The 18,905-nt window shown below is 37.3% G+C and overlaps 1 protein-coding gene and 1 long non-coding RNA gene across 13 annotated transcripts in view; one reads left to right on the top strand and one right to left on the bottom strand.

Annotated features, from left to right (window-relative positions):
- Positions 1–18,905, bottom strand: part of LOC140629442 (outer dynein arm-docking complex subunit 2-like) — a 150,382-nt gene that overhangs the window by 30,700 nt on the left and 100,777 nt on the right. For 11 of the 12 annotated variants that reach the window (XM_072818919.1, XM_072818915.1, XM_072818920.1 and 8 more), the window contains 6 exons: positions 17,234–17,380; positions 16,625–16,834; positions 13,649–13,891; positions 13,016–13,126; positions 10,904–11,058; positions 9,117–9,359 (listed from right to left, as the gene is read on the bottom strand). In XM_072818919.1, coding sequence (XP_072675020.1) covers positions 9,117–9,359; positions 10,904–11,058; positions 13,016–13,126; positions 13,649–13,891; positions 16,625–16,834; positions 17,234–17,380 — 1,109 coding nt within the window. Of the gene's footprint in view, positions 1–9,116; positions 9,360–10,903; positions 11,059–13,015; positions 13,127–13,648; positions 13,892–16,624; positions 16,835–17,233; positions 17,381–18,905 lie in introns of those variants that run through there. The other variant, XM_072818926.1, reaches the window with a different exon arrangement.
- Positions 10,802–12,305, top strand: LOC140629445 (uncharacterized). Its single transcript, XR_012027284.1, has 2 exons — positions 10,802–11,344; positions 12,137–12,305. It is a non-coding gene; the product is annotated as an uncharacterized lncRNA (long non-coding RNA).

Here is an 18,905-nt window from a genome sequence, read left to right as displayed (position 1 = left end):
TAAATGTTCTCTTTCCTTTCTTTCTTTCTTTTTTTTCAATAACTCATTTAATTTCCCTCACAACTCTTGCTGATTCTTCTGTTTCTTTATAGGTACTTCCTGTACATTGCTTCTCCCTGAAAGATCAGGTTCAAGTAGGATCCTGTTCATTCTGCTTTCATCCTCACAATCTCTCATGTATAGCTATGACTTCAGTTACCAAATATTATGACACTATGTCTAACCTGCATCTCTATCCTGAGCTTTAGACACGACTAAATCCAATAACTGGTCGCCATCAGCACATGAACATGCCATGGGAACCTCAGTGTCCACCCAACTGTAACCGAATTCACCATCCATTCCATAAGAAATGTTTGTTGGGTGTCTACCCTGAGCCTTGGACTGTGTTAGGTACTATAATGATGAACAAGTTGATTTCATTCCTCCCCTAGTCAAGTTCCTTCTTCCTTCACTAGTACTGTACCTATATCCCCCATGTCAGTAAGTGGTGGTACCATTATCTATCTAGTTGCCAAAGTCAGAAACCTAAATATGCATATGATATCAAAGCAACATACTGTACATCTTACACTCACATAATGTGACACATCAAATTTATTCAATTAAAAAAAAGAATCCTAAATATTATCCATCACTACTCCTTCTTCTTTAGAACTCATGTTTAATCATTTACCGGGTTTTATTCATTCTTCCCCTTTATATCTCTTTAATCTGTCAATTTCTTTATTTTTTATTATATTATATTCCACTGGCTTAGTTTAAGCCACCTTCACCTCTGGCCTACAATGATCCCTTAACATGATCCTCTGTCTCATGTTATACTTAAAACCTTGTAACTTTCAGTCAACTTTCAAACAAAAAGTAAATGTATTAGCATGATGCAAAGGCCTGAATTGTAATTGCCTATTTACATATCAATGCCACAGCCTCCAAGCTTCTAATTGCAGGTGAGAGTTTAAAGTGAGTTATTCCCCATTTAGGGGCCACTTGTTCTCAACTTAAAGCAAATTAAATAGCATGATTAATTTGATGCAAAAGTAACATAGAAACAAGGAATTCATCTGTAGATGAGTACAGATACTAGACAGTCTGACTTTAATTTTCTATTTACGTATTATCATTTTAAATTGTTATTAATCGAACCCACTGCTACATGAACATTTACCCAGTACTTATTACATAAGTACTTTACACATATTAATTAACACAGTCATCACAACAATCCAATGAGATAGGTATCCTTACCATTCCCATTTTATATATGTTGTAACCAAGACATCAAGTAGTTTAATAATTTGCCAAAGGAAACATAGTTGGTAAGTGATAAGACTGGCATCCAAGCAATGGTTCCAGAATCTACGGTTTTTTAAAAGATTTATTTATTTATTTATTTGAGGGGGGAGAGGCAGAGGGAGAGAGAGAATCTCAAGCAGACTGCATGCTGACTGCGGGAAGCTGATGCAGGGCTCCATCTCAGGACCCTGCGATCATCACCGGAACGGAAACCAAGAATCAGATGCTTAACTGACTGAGCCACCCAGGCGCCCCAGAATAAAAGGGGATTGTGAAAGGTATTAAACAAGAACTTTAATTTTGTAATGATATGTATTTATCATATAGACTATATAGAAACATATAAAGAAGAAAATAAGAAGTGATCCCAAATCCTGTCTTTCAGAAATAATGATCATTGATAATTAATGTAAATGATTCTGGACATTTCTTTATGCCTAAAGCTAAACAGGATGGATAGACAGAGAAAATGAATGCATAGATGATAAACAGATAAGAGAAGGTTGTATACAGTATCTACTGATTCATTTATGTGAAAGAGGATAACTCACTTATCTTGTATTTGTTTTATTTTTATCAGATAGTTGTATTGTTAAATTATTATCATTAGTATCTATAAAATAGTATGATTCCTCCAATGATAACTCCTCCATTATTTCCTTAGTTTAATATTTAAAGAAACTCAATGGTCTCTACTGATACATTTTAGCCATATTTTGCTGTTGTATTTATTTATTCATGATAGACATAGAAAGAGACAGAGAGGCAGACACAGGAGAAGGCAGAAGCAGGCTCCATGCCGGAAGCCTGACATGGGACTCAATCCCAGGACTCCAGGATCGTGCCCTGGGCCAAAGGCAGGCACTAAACCGCTGAGCCACCCAGGGATCCCTAGTTCGCTGTTTTAAAATACTTTAATTTCTTGATTGACTTTCTGTAATTGGCAATTTTTTTCAAGAAGATCTAGTACTATGTTTACCGAATCCTTGCATGATTGAGAATGTGCTACTACCTTCACACTTGAAGAACAACTGGGCTGGATGTGAAATTCTTGGGTAATATTTTTTTTCTACCTCACAATGTTAATCTGTGGGATTTGATCCTTTAATTAATGTTTTTTGACCTTAAAAGAAGTTGTGGAGGAATATGAAGGCATTTTGTCCTCATGGTTTGTTCTTTTGCCTAGATATATTTGTTTTTTCCTTTACTTTTGAGATACAAGTAGATTTATCAGGATGCATTACTGTAGGCTATTCTGTATCAATATTACTAAGGTCTTGTTGGGTCTTTTGGTCTACAGAATCACATAAAATTTTTTTCTATTGTTATCTTTAATTAAGATCATATTCCACTGGTTCTAGCCTCTTCTTAAGGAATATCCATTATGTTTAAGTTGGGTCTCCTTGGGTTCCATATTTACCAATTTCCCTATTGTAATATTAATATATTCTTCATTTCATTTTACATTTCCTATATACCACTTGCCTGATGGTGTTTTTGGTTGTGTCTATCACACTTCTTTTGCATCTATTCAGACTTTAAGTTCAATAATTTTTTTATTTCTCTTCTGAGCTCTGACAACTAGTTTGTCATAACAACTTAAGTTGTCTTATAAAGTCTTTTTGTAAAATTTTATGTAATTTCTTTTGGCTCCTTTATTATGAGGGAGTATACTGTCTTAATAGCCTTGTGATTGTAGGGAAATTTTTTGTCTGAATCTATCTGTTTCTTTTTATGATGGAATTACCTCAAAATCCTACAAAAATCTGCTATTCTCTTTGCCTTGTGAACACATCTCTTTCATTCAGTTTTGAGCATTCAAACAGTCAATCTGGCTTACTCCAAATCTCTAAAAATTTATAGCTTCATTGTGTTGCAATCCAGCAGTCATAGTCTCTAGTATTCTTTTCACTCCAAGGGGTCTCCAACAGTCTGCTTGGGCTAGAAGACTGCTGTAGACAATATAAAATAACATGTACATATGACTTTTCGTTAGGCTCCACTTCTGGTGTTTTACGTGCAAAACTAGGTCTCTGATGGGAAATTCCTCACTTCTTCCAAGGCCTATTTACTCCCCTAGTCTCTGTTATGAAGAAAAAAAAAGGTTGGCTATACATTTCATGACCATGACACTTATTTGGGGGGAAATCTCGAGATATGAAGCAGCATGTGTTAGCTGTCAACATATTACACACAGGTCAGTAATTTACCTACATTTTTCAGGTGTGTTTTACATTTAAGATTTGGAACTGTGGCATTTCCTTGTTTGAGAGGACATACCTTTTTCCTACTTCTCTTTTTTTGTAGTTTTCATATTAACCAGAAGTCAAATGTTGCATAAAGCTATTCAAACTAGTACTGTATATTTACAAATAATGTTTGTTTATAGCCATTTCATTATCTACTCTAACATAGTAAAATTACTTGTCTGTCTCCTCAACTCAGTCAGAAAGTCCTTGAGGCTTGCTGTTTATTACTGAGTTGTTCTTTCATTACATTTTGTTGCTTCAAAACCTATGTTAAGATTCAGAATAAGAAAACTATATGGGGTCCCCAAGTGGCTCAGTCGGTTAAGCCTTAGATTGAGTCCTGCATTGGGCTCCCTCTCAGCAGGGAGCTTCCTTCTCCCTCTTCCTCTGCCTGTTGTTCCCTCTGCTTGTGTTCTCTCTGTCAAATAAATAAATCTTAATTAAAAAAAATGTAGCTGTTTTCTCTGGCTTTTCCTTGAATGGGTTCAACTGAAAAATCAATATAACAATTTGCCTAATATAGTTATATTAAAAAGAGTTTGAAGGCCTGTTGTAAAAGTAATGTAATGATGACATTTAAAAGTAATTTTTACAGGTCAACTAGATAACCTGGTAATGACTTATGTGGAAATCATTAAATCAGAGATACAGAATAGAAGGAGGGGCTTTGCAATAATGAATTCTAACCTATATGAATGGAATTCAATATATTTGTTATTTATTCTTGGAGCAGAACAGAAAACCCAGAAATAAATCCATACTTATGTGGTCAATTAGTTTTTGACAAAAGAGGAAAGAATATGCAATGGGAAAAGACAGTCTTTTCAACAAATGGTGTTGGGAAAACTGGACAGTTACATGCAAAAGAATGATACTGGACCACTTTCTTATACTATACATAAAAGTAAGCTCAAAATGGATGAAAGACCTAAATGTGAGACCTGAAACCATAAAAATCCTTTAAGAGGGACGTCTGGGTGGCTCAGCGGTTGAGCAGTCTGCCTTTGGCTCAGGGTGTGATCTCAGAGTCCTGTGATTGAATCCCACATCGGGCTTCTGGCATGGAGCCTGCTTCTCCCTCTGCCTGTGTCTCTGCCTCTCCCTCTCTCTCTGTGTGTGTATCTCTCATGAATAAATAAATAAAATATTTTTAAAAATCCTTGAAGAGTGTGCAGGCAGTAATTTCTGACACCGGCCATAGCAAAATCTTTCTAAGTATGTCTCCTGAGGCAAGGAGAACAAAAGCAAAAATAAACTATTGGGACTTAATAAAAATAAAAAGCTTTTGCATAGCAAAGGAACCAATCAACAAAACTAAAAGGCAACCACCCTAATGGGAGAAGATATTTGCAAATGACAGATCCACAATAAAAGGTTAGTATTCAAAATATATAAAGAACTTATACAACTCAACAGCCAAAAAAAATAATAACCCAATTTAAAAATAGGCAGAAGACATGAACAGACATTTCTTCAAAGAAGACATACAGATGGCCAACAAACACATGAAAACATGCTCAACATCACTTGGCATCAAGGAAATACAAATCAAAACCACAATGAGATATCACCTCACACCTGTCAGAATGGCTAAAATCAGTAACATGTGAAACAACAGGTGCTGGCAAGGATGTGGAGACAGGAACCCTCTTGCAGTGTTGGTGCGAATGCAAACTGGTGCAACTCTGCAGTATGGAGGTTCCTCAAAAAGTTAAAAATAGAGCTAACCCTATGATCCTGGAATCACACTACTGAGTATTTACTTCTAAAATACAGAAACACTAATTCAAAGTGATACATGAACCTTTATGTTTATTGCATTTACAATAGCCAAACTACTGGAAGAAGCCCAAGTGTACACACACACACACACACCCCGATACACACAATGGAATATTATTTAGCCATAAAAAGAATACAATTTTTACCATTTGCAATGACATGGATGGAGCTAAAGCATATAATGCTAAGTGAAATTAGAGAAAGACAAATATCATATTCTCACTCATGTAGAATTTAAGAAACGAAACAAATAATAAAGGAAAAAATACAGAGAGAGACAAACCAAGAAACAGACTCTTCACTATAGGGAAAAATTGATGGTTACTATATACATATATACATTATACACTCTACTTTCAAGATGAAGCTTGAGAGGTAGAAAGGGGCCAGGAGGCAAATGCTTTGAATACCAGGGTAAGGAACTTAGGTTGGGTTTTCAAAGCTTGAGAGGGCATTGATAGTTCTTTAGGCCAAGAAAACAACCCTATCAGACCTACAGTTTGGAAGAATAAATTTCAGTGCCATGCAGGGAGGTGTGGAAGGGGAGAGATGTGAGATGAGACCAAATAGGACCTGCTTCAATTGTCCAGGTAACAGATGCCAGAACCTCAACTAAAGGCAGAGAGCAGGAGGATACATTCAAAACAAGTTCAGAGGCAGCTGGTGTCATTGGCAGATGTGAGAGACAAAAAGTAAGCAAGAGCCAAAGATCAAAAGAAATACATAAACCCAATACTGACAAGTGTTTATCATGTGCTACTGAACACCATGTGTTTTTCCGAAAGAGAAATACAATAGAAAACTGTTTTATAAGCCCTTCTTTCCTTGAAGTTATCATGAGTACAGCTAGTGTTCCTTGGTGCCTGAAATCCCTGAGCCTAAGGTTCCAGAAGCCAAATCCAAAAAGAATTATAGAGGCTTTAGTACTTTTATTCCAGATATGCAGTGAGATGAGACTCACATTAACAGTGTTTCAGGGCTGTCTTAGAATTGTAGGCTTCCCATGAAGGAAGAGGACCTTCATGAACACAAATGAATCACAAAAGCCAGGAAAGTGAGAAGGAAGAGGGCACTACCAGAGACGACTGGCATAGGGTAAAAGCTTCTGGTACCAAATGGTAAAATAGATAGGAAATAATACATTTCCACAGGGTTTTATGTATGGCCCCAAAGTATGATGCTCTGTATACGTCCACGGGAATGGTGCTCCCTAGAGTTGTGCAGGATATATCCTTACACAGCAGCCCTGGGTGCCTGGTCATACATACTGAAGAGCTGAATGAAGGAGTGAATCAGAATGAAATGATATGGGAGATACATAGGAGAGTCATATGATTAAAAGATTATAGGTGTGACTCATGGATCCAATCAACCATCTTAATAAACACTGCTCTCCTGGACTGAAGTGGACAGAAAAAGATGAAATGAAGGAAGGTTGTCAGATCTCTGGGATTATATAGGATAGGCCAATAGAGCTAACCAATTGCCAAATAACTTGGTGTTCTTTCATACATAGCCAGGATTCATGGGTCTAGGAATCAGGGAATGGAAATGACTCACTATTACCCCTAGTGACTGATCCACTAGCAAATTTTTTGCTTCCTGTTCCTGTGACCTTATACTTTGCTGGTTTGGAGGTCTTTGTCCCACAGGGAGGAATGCTTCCACTAGGAGACACAACAGTGGTTACACTGAATTGAAAGTTAAACCTGCCTCCCAGGCACTCTGGCCTCCCCGTGCCTCTATATCAATAAGCAATGGAGGGAGTTACTATGTTGGCTGGGGTGACTGATCCCAATTATCAAGGGACTGCTACTCCACAATGGAGGTAAAGAAGACTATATCTGGAAAACAGGAGATCCCTCAGGGCATCTCTTAAGTATTACCATGCCCTGTGATTAAGGTAGATGGAAAACTGTAACAACCCACTCTAGGCAGGAATACTAATGGCCCAGACCTTCAGGAATGAAGGTTTGGGTTACCCCACCAGGTAAAGAACCACAACCAGCTAAAGTGCTTGCTGAAAGCAAAGGGAATATGGAATGGGTCATGAAAGAAGGTAGTTGTAAATACAAGCTATGACCACATGGCCGGTTACAGAATAAGTACTGTGATTGTCACAAATACTCCTTATTTTGTTATGGATTATGTGTGTGTGTGTGTGTGTGTTTCTTTTCTTCCCTCTTATCCTCTTATCATGTAAATGAGACATTAACTTTCTATCATAGTTTTTAAGTATGATGAACTTTACATCAGTGTATTTATAGAATATCAAGGAAAAGAATAAACATCATCCAAGAACTTTGCTTCCTCTTCTAAGAAAAGGGCTAAGTGCATTTTCAGTGGTACACTGGATAGTTGTATAGTGGTAGGCAGGAATATGGCCTTGTTATTATCTTTCTATGGAGATTAAGTATGGTTTAAGGAGATGCATGAGTGGGTACCAAGTTGACAAGGGGTGGATATGTGATGGTTAATGTTGATGTGTCAACTTAGCTGGGTTAAGGGATGCCCAGATACTTGATCAAAAAAAATTTTTTTGAGAGAGAGAGAGAGAGAGAGAGAGAGAGGGAGCATACATGCCAGCAGGGGGACCAGAGCAAGAGGGAGAATCTCAAGCAGGACCCATACTCAACATAGAGCCTGATGTGGGACTTGATCTCACAACCCTGAGATCATGACCTGAGCTGAGATCAAGAGTCAAGTGATCAACTAACTGCGCCACCCAGGCGCCCCTGCTCAAACATTGTTTTGCATATTTCTGTGAAGGTGTTTTCTGGGATGAGATTGATACTTAAATTGGTGGACTTTGAGTATAGCAGATAATCCTCCATGACTTAGTGGGCCTCATCCAATCAGAAGGCCTTAGTAGAAAAAAAGGCTGACTTCCTCTGAGCAAGAAGGAATTCTGCCAGCAAACTGCTTTTGACCTCAAAATGCCGCTCTTTCCTGAGTCTCCAGCCTGCAGCCTTGGGTCTTGCCAAGCCTCCGCAATCACCTGAACCAATTCCTTAAATCTATCCCCCCTACTCCTCCCACCTTTCTCATCCTGTTGGTTCTGGTTCTCCGGATAACCCTCATACAATATTTGGCCCATATGGATTCTTGCCTTTCTGCACACACACACACACACACACACACACACACACACACACACACACAATCATATTTCATGTAAATACATTTACATTTAATTTATACACAAATGTTTATATTTTTAAATATATATTTATGTATGTATATATAATCTCTATATAATCTTGCTATTGTTCTTACGTTGTACAACATTTAAGTCTTTTCTTCCTAATTAGACAAAAATTTGCTTAAGGAACAAGATCACAGCTTAAAATTCTTTGTCTCTTTCCCTTGTTAGTTCACAGCTAACTTGTTAGGTGCTTAAAATATGTTTGCTGAATTGAATTGAGAAACAAGGATATTGTGAGAATGCTACCTAGAACTACCTAGGGTCTCAGTTAGATAGATGGATAATTCTTCCTTAGGAAGCAGAGAAAAATTTTGTTGATTATATGAAGGTTTCCAGGTGGGATATTAATTACTGGGAATGTTAAGTCCTCCCAATATGCCCAGCCTCAGCCCTCCAGCTCATCCAAAGGAACAATGTGGCTCTGTAACTCATGACTGATAATCTTGTGGTTATTTATAAGTAAATCCATTTTACTTTTTCACCATTTATGCACGCCAATTCTAAGTGATGACACTATTCTATTATGACCTGAGCATTTCCCCTAACACTCTCAAATAAAATCTTTCAGTTGTGAAGCTACTTACATCATACTTTCAGGTTCTACTGCACAAGCACCAACTGCTTTTGTGACATTGACAAGAAGAGTTTGGTTTATTCCAACAAGGAGGTTTACGAGTGGTTGAAGGCCACCACATTTCCGGACAAGGACACGGTTTTCATATTCCTGACAACATTCTCCCAATGCACCAACCACATTCACAAGTACTTCTTCAGGCTGGTCAGTTAAAAGTCCCACCAAAGTTTCAATGGCTTTGTATTCTCGAAACCTAAGTTCATCACAAGAAAAAGAGATAGGGCGAGGGAAAGAGAGGAACGATATTACTTTTGGTATAAAATCAGCTGATAATATTAATAGCACAAAATTGCCAAATGCCAACCATATGCTCACTCAGTCCTTACAAAAACCCTATGATGCAAGTACGACCACAATCCCCATTCTCAGAAAGCTCATTTGAAGCTTGGTACACAGCGATGCTGGCATCCATATCTAGCCATCTGCACCTTTAATCACTATACTATACAGTCTCTAAGACAACTACAACTTCTTCCAAATGACAGTGTCAGCAGTTCTACTATTCTACAAGTGTTTTTCCCATGTCACAGAGACTATTTTACATGAACAAAGCAAAAATAAATCTATCTTCTGTTAAGTAAGATGTGAATTTCTTGTTAAATCATCACACTGAGGGGCACTTGGGTGGCTCAGCTGATTGAGCATCTGACTCTCGATTTCAGTGCAGGTCATGATCTCAACACTCAGAGATCATGCCCCCAAGTTGGGCTCCATGCTCAGTGGGGAGTCTGCTTGAGATTCTCTCTCTCCCTCTCACCCTCTCCCCACACATGCATACTTTCTCTCTCTCTCTCTCTCTCTCTCAGGTAAATATATAATCTTAAAAAAAAATCATCACATTGATACAAAGAAGGGTTGCCTCAGAATATCCATCATAGGGCATAAGAACTCTAAAAGTATATGAAGAGATAAATTTGAAGATTAAAATAAATCAGTTTACAAGTATTTTAAAATTCAATGAAATAATTTGAAAATGACTACTCTTTAACTGGTTAACTGGCATCCAGCTGACTCAATTATCTTTAAAAAAGGAAAAAGAATGGAACCACTTCCATCTCTAAAGATTCAGTGGGAAATTCAACCCCTCACCATCACATCAACCCTTTCTCTACAAGAAATCAGAGATACTTATAATTTAAACAGCTGCCCCCCAAAAAAAGAACTCAACACACAGACTATGTCAGCAAGTCCTTTAGTGAGGCACAGAAAACCATTGCCAGGTGGTGGGATGGGAAGTAGAAGTCTTTCATTTCTAAAAATACCTTGATTCTGCAAAATTGGTCTAGAAGGTACATGTATAAAAACTATAGGAGTTATATTAGGACCGATTCTTTATTAAAATAACATTATGGGAATGTAGTTTAATGGCCATAAATTTTAGGCATCCATACTTTTATTTAGAAACATTTATATATTGGGGCACCTGGATAGCTCAGTTGGTTAAGTGCCAGCCTTTGCCTCAGGTCATAATCTTAGCATCCTGGGATCAAACCCCATGTTGGACTCCCCACTCAGTGGAGAGTCTACTTCTCCCTCTTCCTCTTTCCCTCACCTTACTCATGCTCTCTCTCTCTCTCTCTCTCTAATAAATAAAATCTTTTTAAAAATTTACATATTAATAAGAGAAGATGTTAGTTGAAGGACTCACTATACACAATGTAGTTTCAGTGAGTTAAGAATACAGCTATTCCTCAATGGCCATGTTTTTATTATAGAATATTGAAAGGCTTCTCTTACTTGGTCGCATTCTCTTTGCTGATGGAACATTTCCATATTGCCCCAGTGACAGCAGCCAACCGTTCTTTATTGTCAGTGTTATTGAGCAGACGGGCCAGGGGTTTAAGTCCTCCATGCAGTCTAACCAGGTCACGGGTTTCCTTATCTTCAGCACACTACACAAAAAGTCAAATCAGAGGCTGTCAGTGATGACGGCATATCAAGCTTCCAGTGATTGCTAAAGAGGCTGACATTCTGGTGGCTACAAAACTTCTTTTCAGAGAGTATCATTTTCTGAAGGGGCCTCCAAGTAAAATATAATTCTCCTTTATATTGGCAGTTATCTGACAGTGTCTCTCTTCCCTTACAGGATTTTGGCAATGTCTAGAACTTTCTACATGCTTGGAAATTCTTCCAAGCTGTTCTGAGGTAGTGTGGGCTTCCATGAAGACAGAAAGAGAGGTTGGTAAGAAATCTAGAATACCACATGCATGGACAGAGAATTTCTGCAGTCATGCAATCCCCAGTCTCGGGAAAGTATAGAAAAGATAGCTGAGTGATAAAGCTTTAGCCTGATCTTCAATGCTTCTGCCCCCAAATCTAAGAGATGAGCATTTCCCTAATAGAGTTCCTATGCTCTGAACAGTTAGTTATATCAACAGCAAATGGCATTATATTCAGATATATTTGTCCAGAAGTTTGTGTAATACTTATCCTTTGAGATAAGTATTATGTTTATCCATGTTCGTGTCATCTTTTGAAGTAAATATGTACTGCATAGATGTTCCCAGCTTATCATGATTCCCAGGTTTGAGAGAAAAAAGATGCTAAATTTGGTGCATATATATGTTATCATCCTAGGCATACAGTTGGTTGTGAGGCCACATGATACAGATGCATGTCATGCATCATCTGTGAGGGCCACTAGAAGAAATCCTCACAGTAAATGCACACAAGGCACCTGCCATTTTATCTTCTATTTATGATTTTCAGTTTTTTACATTGCAACTTCTAAAAACTTAATCACTATTTCTAACCAATCCTTCATAATTACTCATATGAGGCATGTATGCCAGTCAAGGCTATATATATCCTTGTTATGAGTTGTGTTTCCTTAAAACTGATATATGTCAAAGTCCTAACCCCTGTACCTCAGAATGTAACCATATTTGAAGATAAAATCTTTAAAGAGGTAATTAAGGTTAAAAAAGGTCACTGAAGTGGGCTCTAACCCAATATGATTGGTATCCTTAGAAGAAAATATTAGGACACAGAGGAAGGAACATGTGGAGACATGTGAACATGAAGATGACCATCTACAAGCCAAGGAGAGAGTCTCCAGAAGGAAGCAATACTATCAACACCTTGATCTCAAACTTGTAACCTCCAGAACTATAAGGAAATAAATTTCTGTTATTTAAGACACCCAGTGTATGGTATTTTGTTATGGCAGCCCTTGCAAACTAATACAATTCTCTACTGACATGAACCCCTTTCTCTAACTCTGTCATTTTGGCATACTGTCACTGTGCACATTTTAAAATGTATTCCTCTAGGAAATCAGCTCTGATTTCTCTGATAGGTAGAAGCTGGAATGGCCAGTAAGCAGCCATCTACTAATTTGTCAAGGCTACCTTTTCTTCCCTTTTCTGATGTACTATGAAATGCATAACTCACAAAAAGCTAATGAAGATTAAAATAATAAAAAGATACAACAGGAATACACACACATACACAAGCATACACTCATTCATCATCCATCTGTCTTGGCAGAAGATAAATTTCCCAAGATCAGTATGTTTGAACAGGGTACTTGAAAAGCAATATAAAGGCACCATGCATATATTTAGCTATTTTACACTAAGTAACTTGTTTTAGGAGACAAAGATATATAAGTACCTTCTAGAAATGTACATAATCAAGATATGTTGGAGCAGGCTTCTCTCTCTCACATACACAGGCATCTATCATTAGCACAGTGATGCAGACCTGTGTGTGCAGAAAAATCCCTGGGGATTCTTGCTAAAAATGCAGATTCCTGAGTCATAGCCCCAGAGAATGAAATTTCATATTTAGAAATGCCACCTTAACTATATGAAGAACACCACAACTTTGCTGGGGAGTCCACCATACCTGGTAGATGGCCATGGCACACTGTTCCTGTAGTTGTTCATTCTCACTATTTAGGTTCTTGACTAGATTTTCAATTATCCTTTCTGCTTTGATTGCAGCTCGGTACTTTTCCTAAGAATACAAATTTAAATATTTTTTTAAAGATTTTATTTATTTATTCATGAGAGACACAGAGAAAGAGAGTCAGAGACACTGGCAGAAGGAAAAATAGGCTCCATGCAGGGAGCCTCACATGGGACTTGATCCCAGGATTCCAGGATCACACCCTGGGCCAAAGGCAGGTGCTAAACCACTGAGCCATCCAGGGATCCCTTAAATTTAAATATTTACATGTGTAATGCATGAATATAAATATCTATTTACATTTACTAATAAGTATGCCAAACAAACTTTCTTAAAAAACACTAAAGTCCGAGATTAACACAACTGTATAAGAGAATTTAGTCAACATTTTAAAAAATACATCACACAGGTAACCATTTAATTAATGTTCTATTAGTTTCATCTTCTCTAAAGAACTGCTGACTTCTCAAAAAAAAATCCTTAGCAGTCACAATAATCTTAAAAATTATTATTCAACTAAAAAAAAGTTAATGCAAATGAAAACAAGGGAAGCAGAGCTGGCTTGAGTACCTCTGATGCACATTCTTGCAATGTCCCCACCACTGGAATTAGCATGTTTTCATGAGAAGTCTTCAGTAAGTGAGCCAACAAAGGAATGCCACCGGCTTTATGAATGGCTTCTTTATTTGCATAACTCTTACTACAGCTCCATAATGCCAGTGCCACACAGCGAGCTACTTCCACATCTCTGGCATTATACAGACTTGATTGAGCTGGTTCTGCTGAACTCTGTACACAGTCCAGTAAAGCGACCTACAAAAACAGATAAATACAATGTATGTGGGAATCTTTAAAATAAAACAACATTTCCCACAACAGTTACAGGGCTGCTACCAAGCTAACTTCTATCAAAAATAAGAATACTTCTACGAATTAATTTTCATACTACACAGAAATAGTCAGTGAAAGCAAAGAAACAGAACCCTTCAAAATATATCTTCCTCCAGATCTGGGAGCCTTTACATTTCCTTCCTACAAGAAATTTAATCTCACCAAGATTGTATTAATATTAATATGGCTGTTACATTTATATTAACAAGATTTGTATACTATATCTGCAGCCCGGGTTCTTACAATCCTTCCCTGCATGGATGCATTCTTTCTGCTTGCTCAGAATTCTTAACTTCTGCCCAGGTTTCTACCAGGTGTGCCTCTTTCGAGATCTATCTCCATCTAAGTGCCCAAACCCCACTGTGGTCAATGGCCTCCTGCCTGCTCTTCTTTTAACCTCCATTCCCTTGCTCTGATGTCATGACAAGCCCACTGTTCCATCTCTGTACTGAGTGATCTCCCTCTCTTCCCATTTTAGTGAGGGACTCTTATCTGTATGTCATCTACCCTCATATTGTTAGCAAACCAAAAATGGATTACCAATCCTGATCTTTCTCAGATGTGTTCTCAACCTAGTAATTACAAGTCTATTAATGGTTGATCTATTACTCTTCTTTCCCATTCCTAACTTAGCTATCATGTAAGATTATATTAAAATGTGTAGCATTATCTTGACTAAGTAATTGCAATTCAGGTACCAAATTCTAAGTCCCCGAATGTGATATATAAGACTCTCATAAAAGAAATTTACTAAAATTTATAGTTTTAAGTTACATTATTCATTTATTCTATACATTATTCATAATTCCAGTAGACAGCCACATCAGCCTAATGTATTACTTCATTACTTAAGCAGAACACTGATAATCATACTAATAATTACCTTTCCCCAACATTTTATTATGAAAAATTTTCAAACATACACAATGGCTGAAAGAGTTGTACAGTGATTATACAGCAAAAAATGTATACATTCCCTAGATTCTATAATTAACATTATCACATTTGTTTTATCTCATAGCTAACCATCTATTTATCCATCTATGCAGCCATAAATCTATCTTATTTTTGAAGCAAATAATTACACTCTATTGTGATCTACAGATTACAAGTGACATCAGACGGTCCCCAATTTATGATGGTTCAACTTATTTTTCAACTTTACTATGGTGTGAAAGTGATATGCATTCAGTAGAAATCCTATTTGGAATTTTATCTGAGCTAGTAATATGTATGTTACATTCTTGTGATGCTGGGCAGTGGCAGCAAGCCTCAGCTCTGTCAGCCACAACATCACAAGGGTAAGCAACTGATATGGTTACAACCATTTTGTTCCCAATCTGTAGCCATTGTGTTTTCACTTTCTGTACAGATTCAGTAAATTACAAGAGATATCAATGCTTTATTATAAAATAGGCTTTGTGTTAGATAATTTTGCCCAACTAGAGGCTAAGTATTTTGAGCATGTTTAAGGTAGGCAAGGCTAATCTGTGATATTCAGTATGTTAGCTGTATTAAATGCATTTCAACTTAAATGCATTTCAACTTACGGTATTTTCAACTTACAATGGGTTTATCTGGACATATAACTCCATTGTAAATCAAGGAAGATCCGTACACAGAATCTCTCAGTAAATTTCTAAACACATTTCACTGTGTATGCATTCCTATTAAATGCATATTGATTCAATGTATATTTATTAACCTTTCATATGTGTAGGGTACTGGGCTAAGTGCTGTAGATGACAGTAAGATAAGTAAGACACATCTCTTATCTCAAGGAGCTCAAACTATAGAAGTGGAGACTGTCCAGTATGTAAATGCTATAGGAGGAACACAAGATCCTTTGGAAGGTGGATGAAAATGCATTTCCTTAATGCCCTACGTTTTCTTGACATGAGTGTTGAACAGAATGTTCACTTATTTCTTTCAGTGACAGTTATTGATATAATCATTTTTTAAATTATAAAAATAATACACAATAAATTGGCAAATATGGAAAAATATGAAGAAAAATTGGTAGTTATTTCAGAGGAAACACCTGCGTACAATTTTGTGTATTTATTTCACATGTTTTTATAGAAAACTTGTTATATACTTGTTAGGTAAGTCTTTGAAAATTGGAGTCATATGTGTCAATCAGGTTTTGATCCTGTCATAATTTTATATAATATTATATACTGATAGCTGATGATGCATGTTTCCTCGAGATACACTTCATATTATTTTACTGATCTCATATGGTAAACATAGTTTTCAGTTGTCACTATCATAAGTAACAATGAGATGAATAAATGTCTGTTGCTCTGACAGTCTCCTTGGGAGGCAGTCCTCATGGTGAGCTCACCAGAGCAGAGAGCATGGACTACACTTCCCGACATTACACACACACATAAACATCTCCCTACCAATGTGGTAGGTGTAAATTACATCTCTTATTTAGATGTATATATCTTTGAAAAATAAGATCAGACCTGTTTTCTGGCCAGTTGCTAATGTGAATACACAAAAACAGTTTTTGAGGACGTTATACCAAAGAAGGTTCCTGGAACACACCTATGGTTATTTAACATCCAGGAGTGGCCAGGAAGGACAGCAGAGAGGTGACATCTTGGTGGCAGGTGGTGTGCTGATGACAATGGCAGAGGTACTCACCAGTTTGGTAATGCCTCCATGGTGTCTCACTGCCCGTCGGGCTCTTCTAAACTTGGCAACATTTGCGATTGTCTCAGCTGCCAGGCATTTCAGTCTCTTACGTGGAGAATCAAGTATATTAACCATAATTGGTAAGCCCCCAAGGTCAACAATATTACGTCTGATTTGAGGATTATGACTGATTTCCTTTAGGATTTCTAATGAACCAATCTAAATGAGAAAATAGGAGTTAGAGGTGAAAATAAGTGCTTAATACATAACCAGTCCTAGAGTTTTAAAAATTCCAAGTCTACCTCAAATCCTTCCCTCATGAAGTTTTTAAAGGAAATGCCTTCTGTTCCCAGGTGTTACACATAGCCTCCTTATTTTCCTTCAATTATGCAGACAAACATTCATCATTTAAGAAGCACATAGAAAAGGTTCTGGAAATGAACCAGAAGATAAAGCACAGCCAAGAAGAGAAGAGCAGCGAACAAAAGGAACAAGCTATCAGTGAGATGAGCAGGCAAAGAAAAGAACTAGGCAGAGGTAGCAGAGACGTATCAGTAAAAAGAGAAGCACAAAGAGGTATGAACAAGGCTCATCACCCACGTGAGGTAAGCCACTCACCTTATATCTGAATTCATCAGTATCCAGTAAATTTATCAAAACTTTAAGGCCTCCAACATCTCTGATTGCCAACTGGCAGGTCTCTTGCGCCAAGTTGAAATCTTTTATTGAACGCAATGCAATCACTGTAGCTATCTCTTTTCCTTCCTACGAAACGCAAGGCCATGGAAAGGTTAAATAAGATCACGCTTCTATAGAAATTTCCTTAATGGTTATGAATCCATGAACTGGGAAATGTGTCTCCCCATACATGGCATGTTAAATTTTTTTAAGTTCTCCGAGTGGGTTATAATTTGTTAAATGAATCATGTATAGTTGAAGCACAAAAAAGCTTTACAGAGTATCATAAAACATTATTCCAATTAAGAGTCAACATTTAAAGGTGGTCTGTCTGCTTTAAACAGCTAGAGCATTAGGTGGTATTAGTACATTAAATAGAGTCGAGGGGCAAGCCTTGAGAAATCCACTGAGGAATGTAAGTTTTATGCAGAGGTAACAGGCCGTCCCTGGAGTTCTTGAACAGCATACTGTGCAATCCAAACCGTGTCTGGAAATTATTCTCACAGATGTATGTAGAACAGTCTGGAACAGGGAAAAACCTGAGGAAAGGGAAACCATGTGGGAAGCAGTACAACAATCCATGCTGGGACCAGGATTAAGTGGGAGAGGGGCCATGGGGTTGGGAAGGAGGTGGCGAGCCCATTAGGAACTGGAGATGACTCCGTGTATGGATAAAGGACAAAAAGGTAGCCTTCAGTATCGCATGCAAAATGCTGTCCCAGTGTTGAGAATCATGTGATCAATGTCTGCTTGGCTAATCACCAGCTGTAAAAGGTAGTGGGGAATGGCTCCTTTAAGGTAAAACAATCTGGGAGAATTTAAAAGAATGTAATGATTGATCAGTGAAACAGATGCACCAGGAAATTATAATCAGAATTCATTGCAGGAATTCTTAAGCAATGTCCACCCATCATTAATGCTTTAAAAAATCTTCTGAAAAAAAATAAAAAATAAAAATAAAAAAAAAATAAAAAATCTTCTGATGGATGCAACATAGTACATATTACTTCTCCTCCTATTAAGACGGGATGGTAAATAAGAGTTCCAGTATAAGCACCGAAATAGTTCATAAGACACAAGAGCAATGTTTCTAATGGAGCTAAGGATAAACTATTTTTGTAAAAGGTGCTCATGAAAGATGGCCTTCGGTCTCTACCTCAAAACACAGTATGAATGGCCTCAAATAAATCTCTTTCCTTTTTGAAGAAAGACACCTACAAAATATGTTTATTCTCATTTGCTGATTATGACTTTATATTGCTATATTACAGATACATGTTCATAGATACAATATATACATTTACACAAAAGTGGAAATTATATCCAAGCAGCCCAACCTCCTCCTTCATATCTCACACACACACAAATCCTTTTGTGAATACAACATGATGTGTTACTTTTAAAATAAGAAGCTGAAATGGGATTATAAGAGGGCAAGCATCAAAAAGATAGAAAGGTTTAGACTTCAGCCTTTCCTCTTAATGCGTCCATAAAAGCCCCTCCACATCTCTAAAAATATTACAAACCACTATCCTGTGCTGAAACCATTGTCAGTCTGCTTTTCATATTAATTTTCTTCCTGAGTAATCCAGGCTGTCCTCTATATTCAAGA

The sequence above is a fragment of the Canis lupus genome (genome assembly GCF_048164855.1).
Source record: "Canis lupus baileyi chromosome 5 unlocalized genomic scaffold, mCanLup2.hap1 SUPER_5_unloc_5, whole genome shotgun sequence".
Classification (NCBI taxonomy): Eukaryota; Metazoa; Chordata; class Mammalia; order Carnivora; family Canidae; genus Canis; species Canis lupus.
Note: the sequence above shows the minus strand (reverse complement) of the source record. Positions and strands in the feature narration are given on the sequence as shown.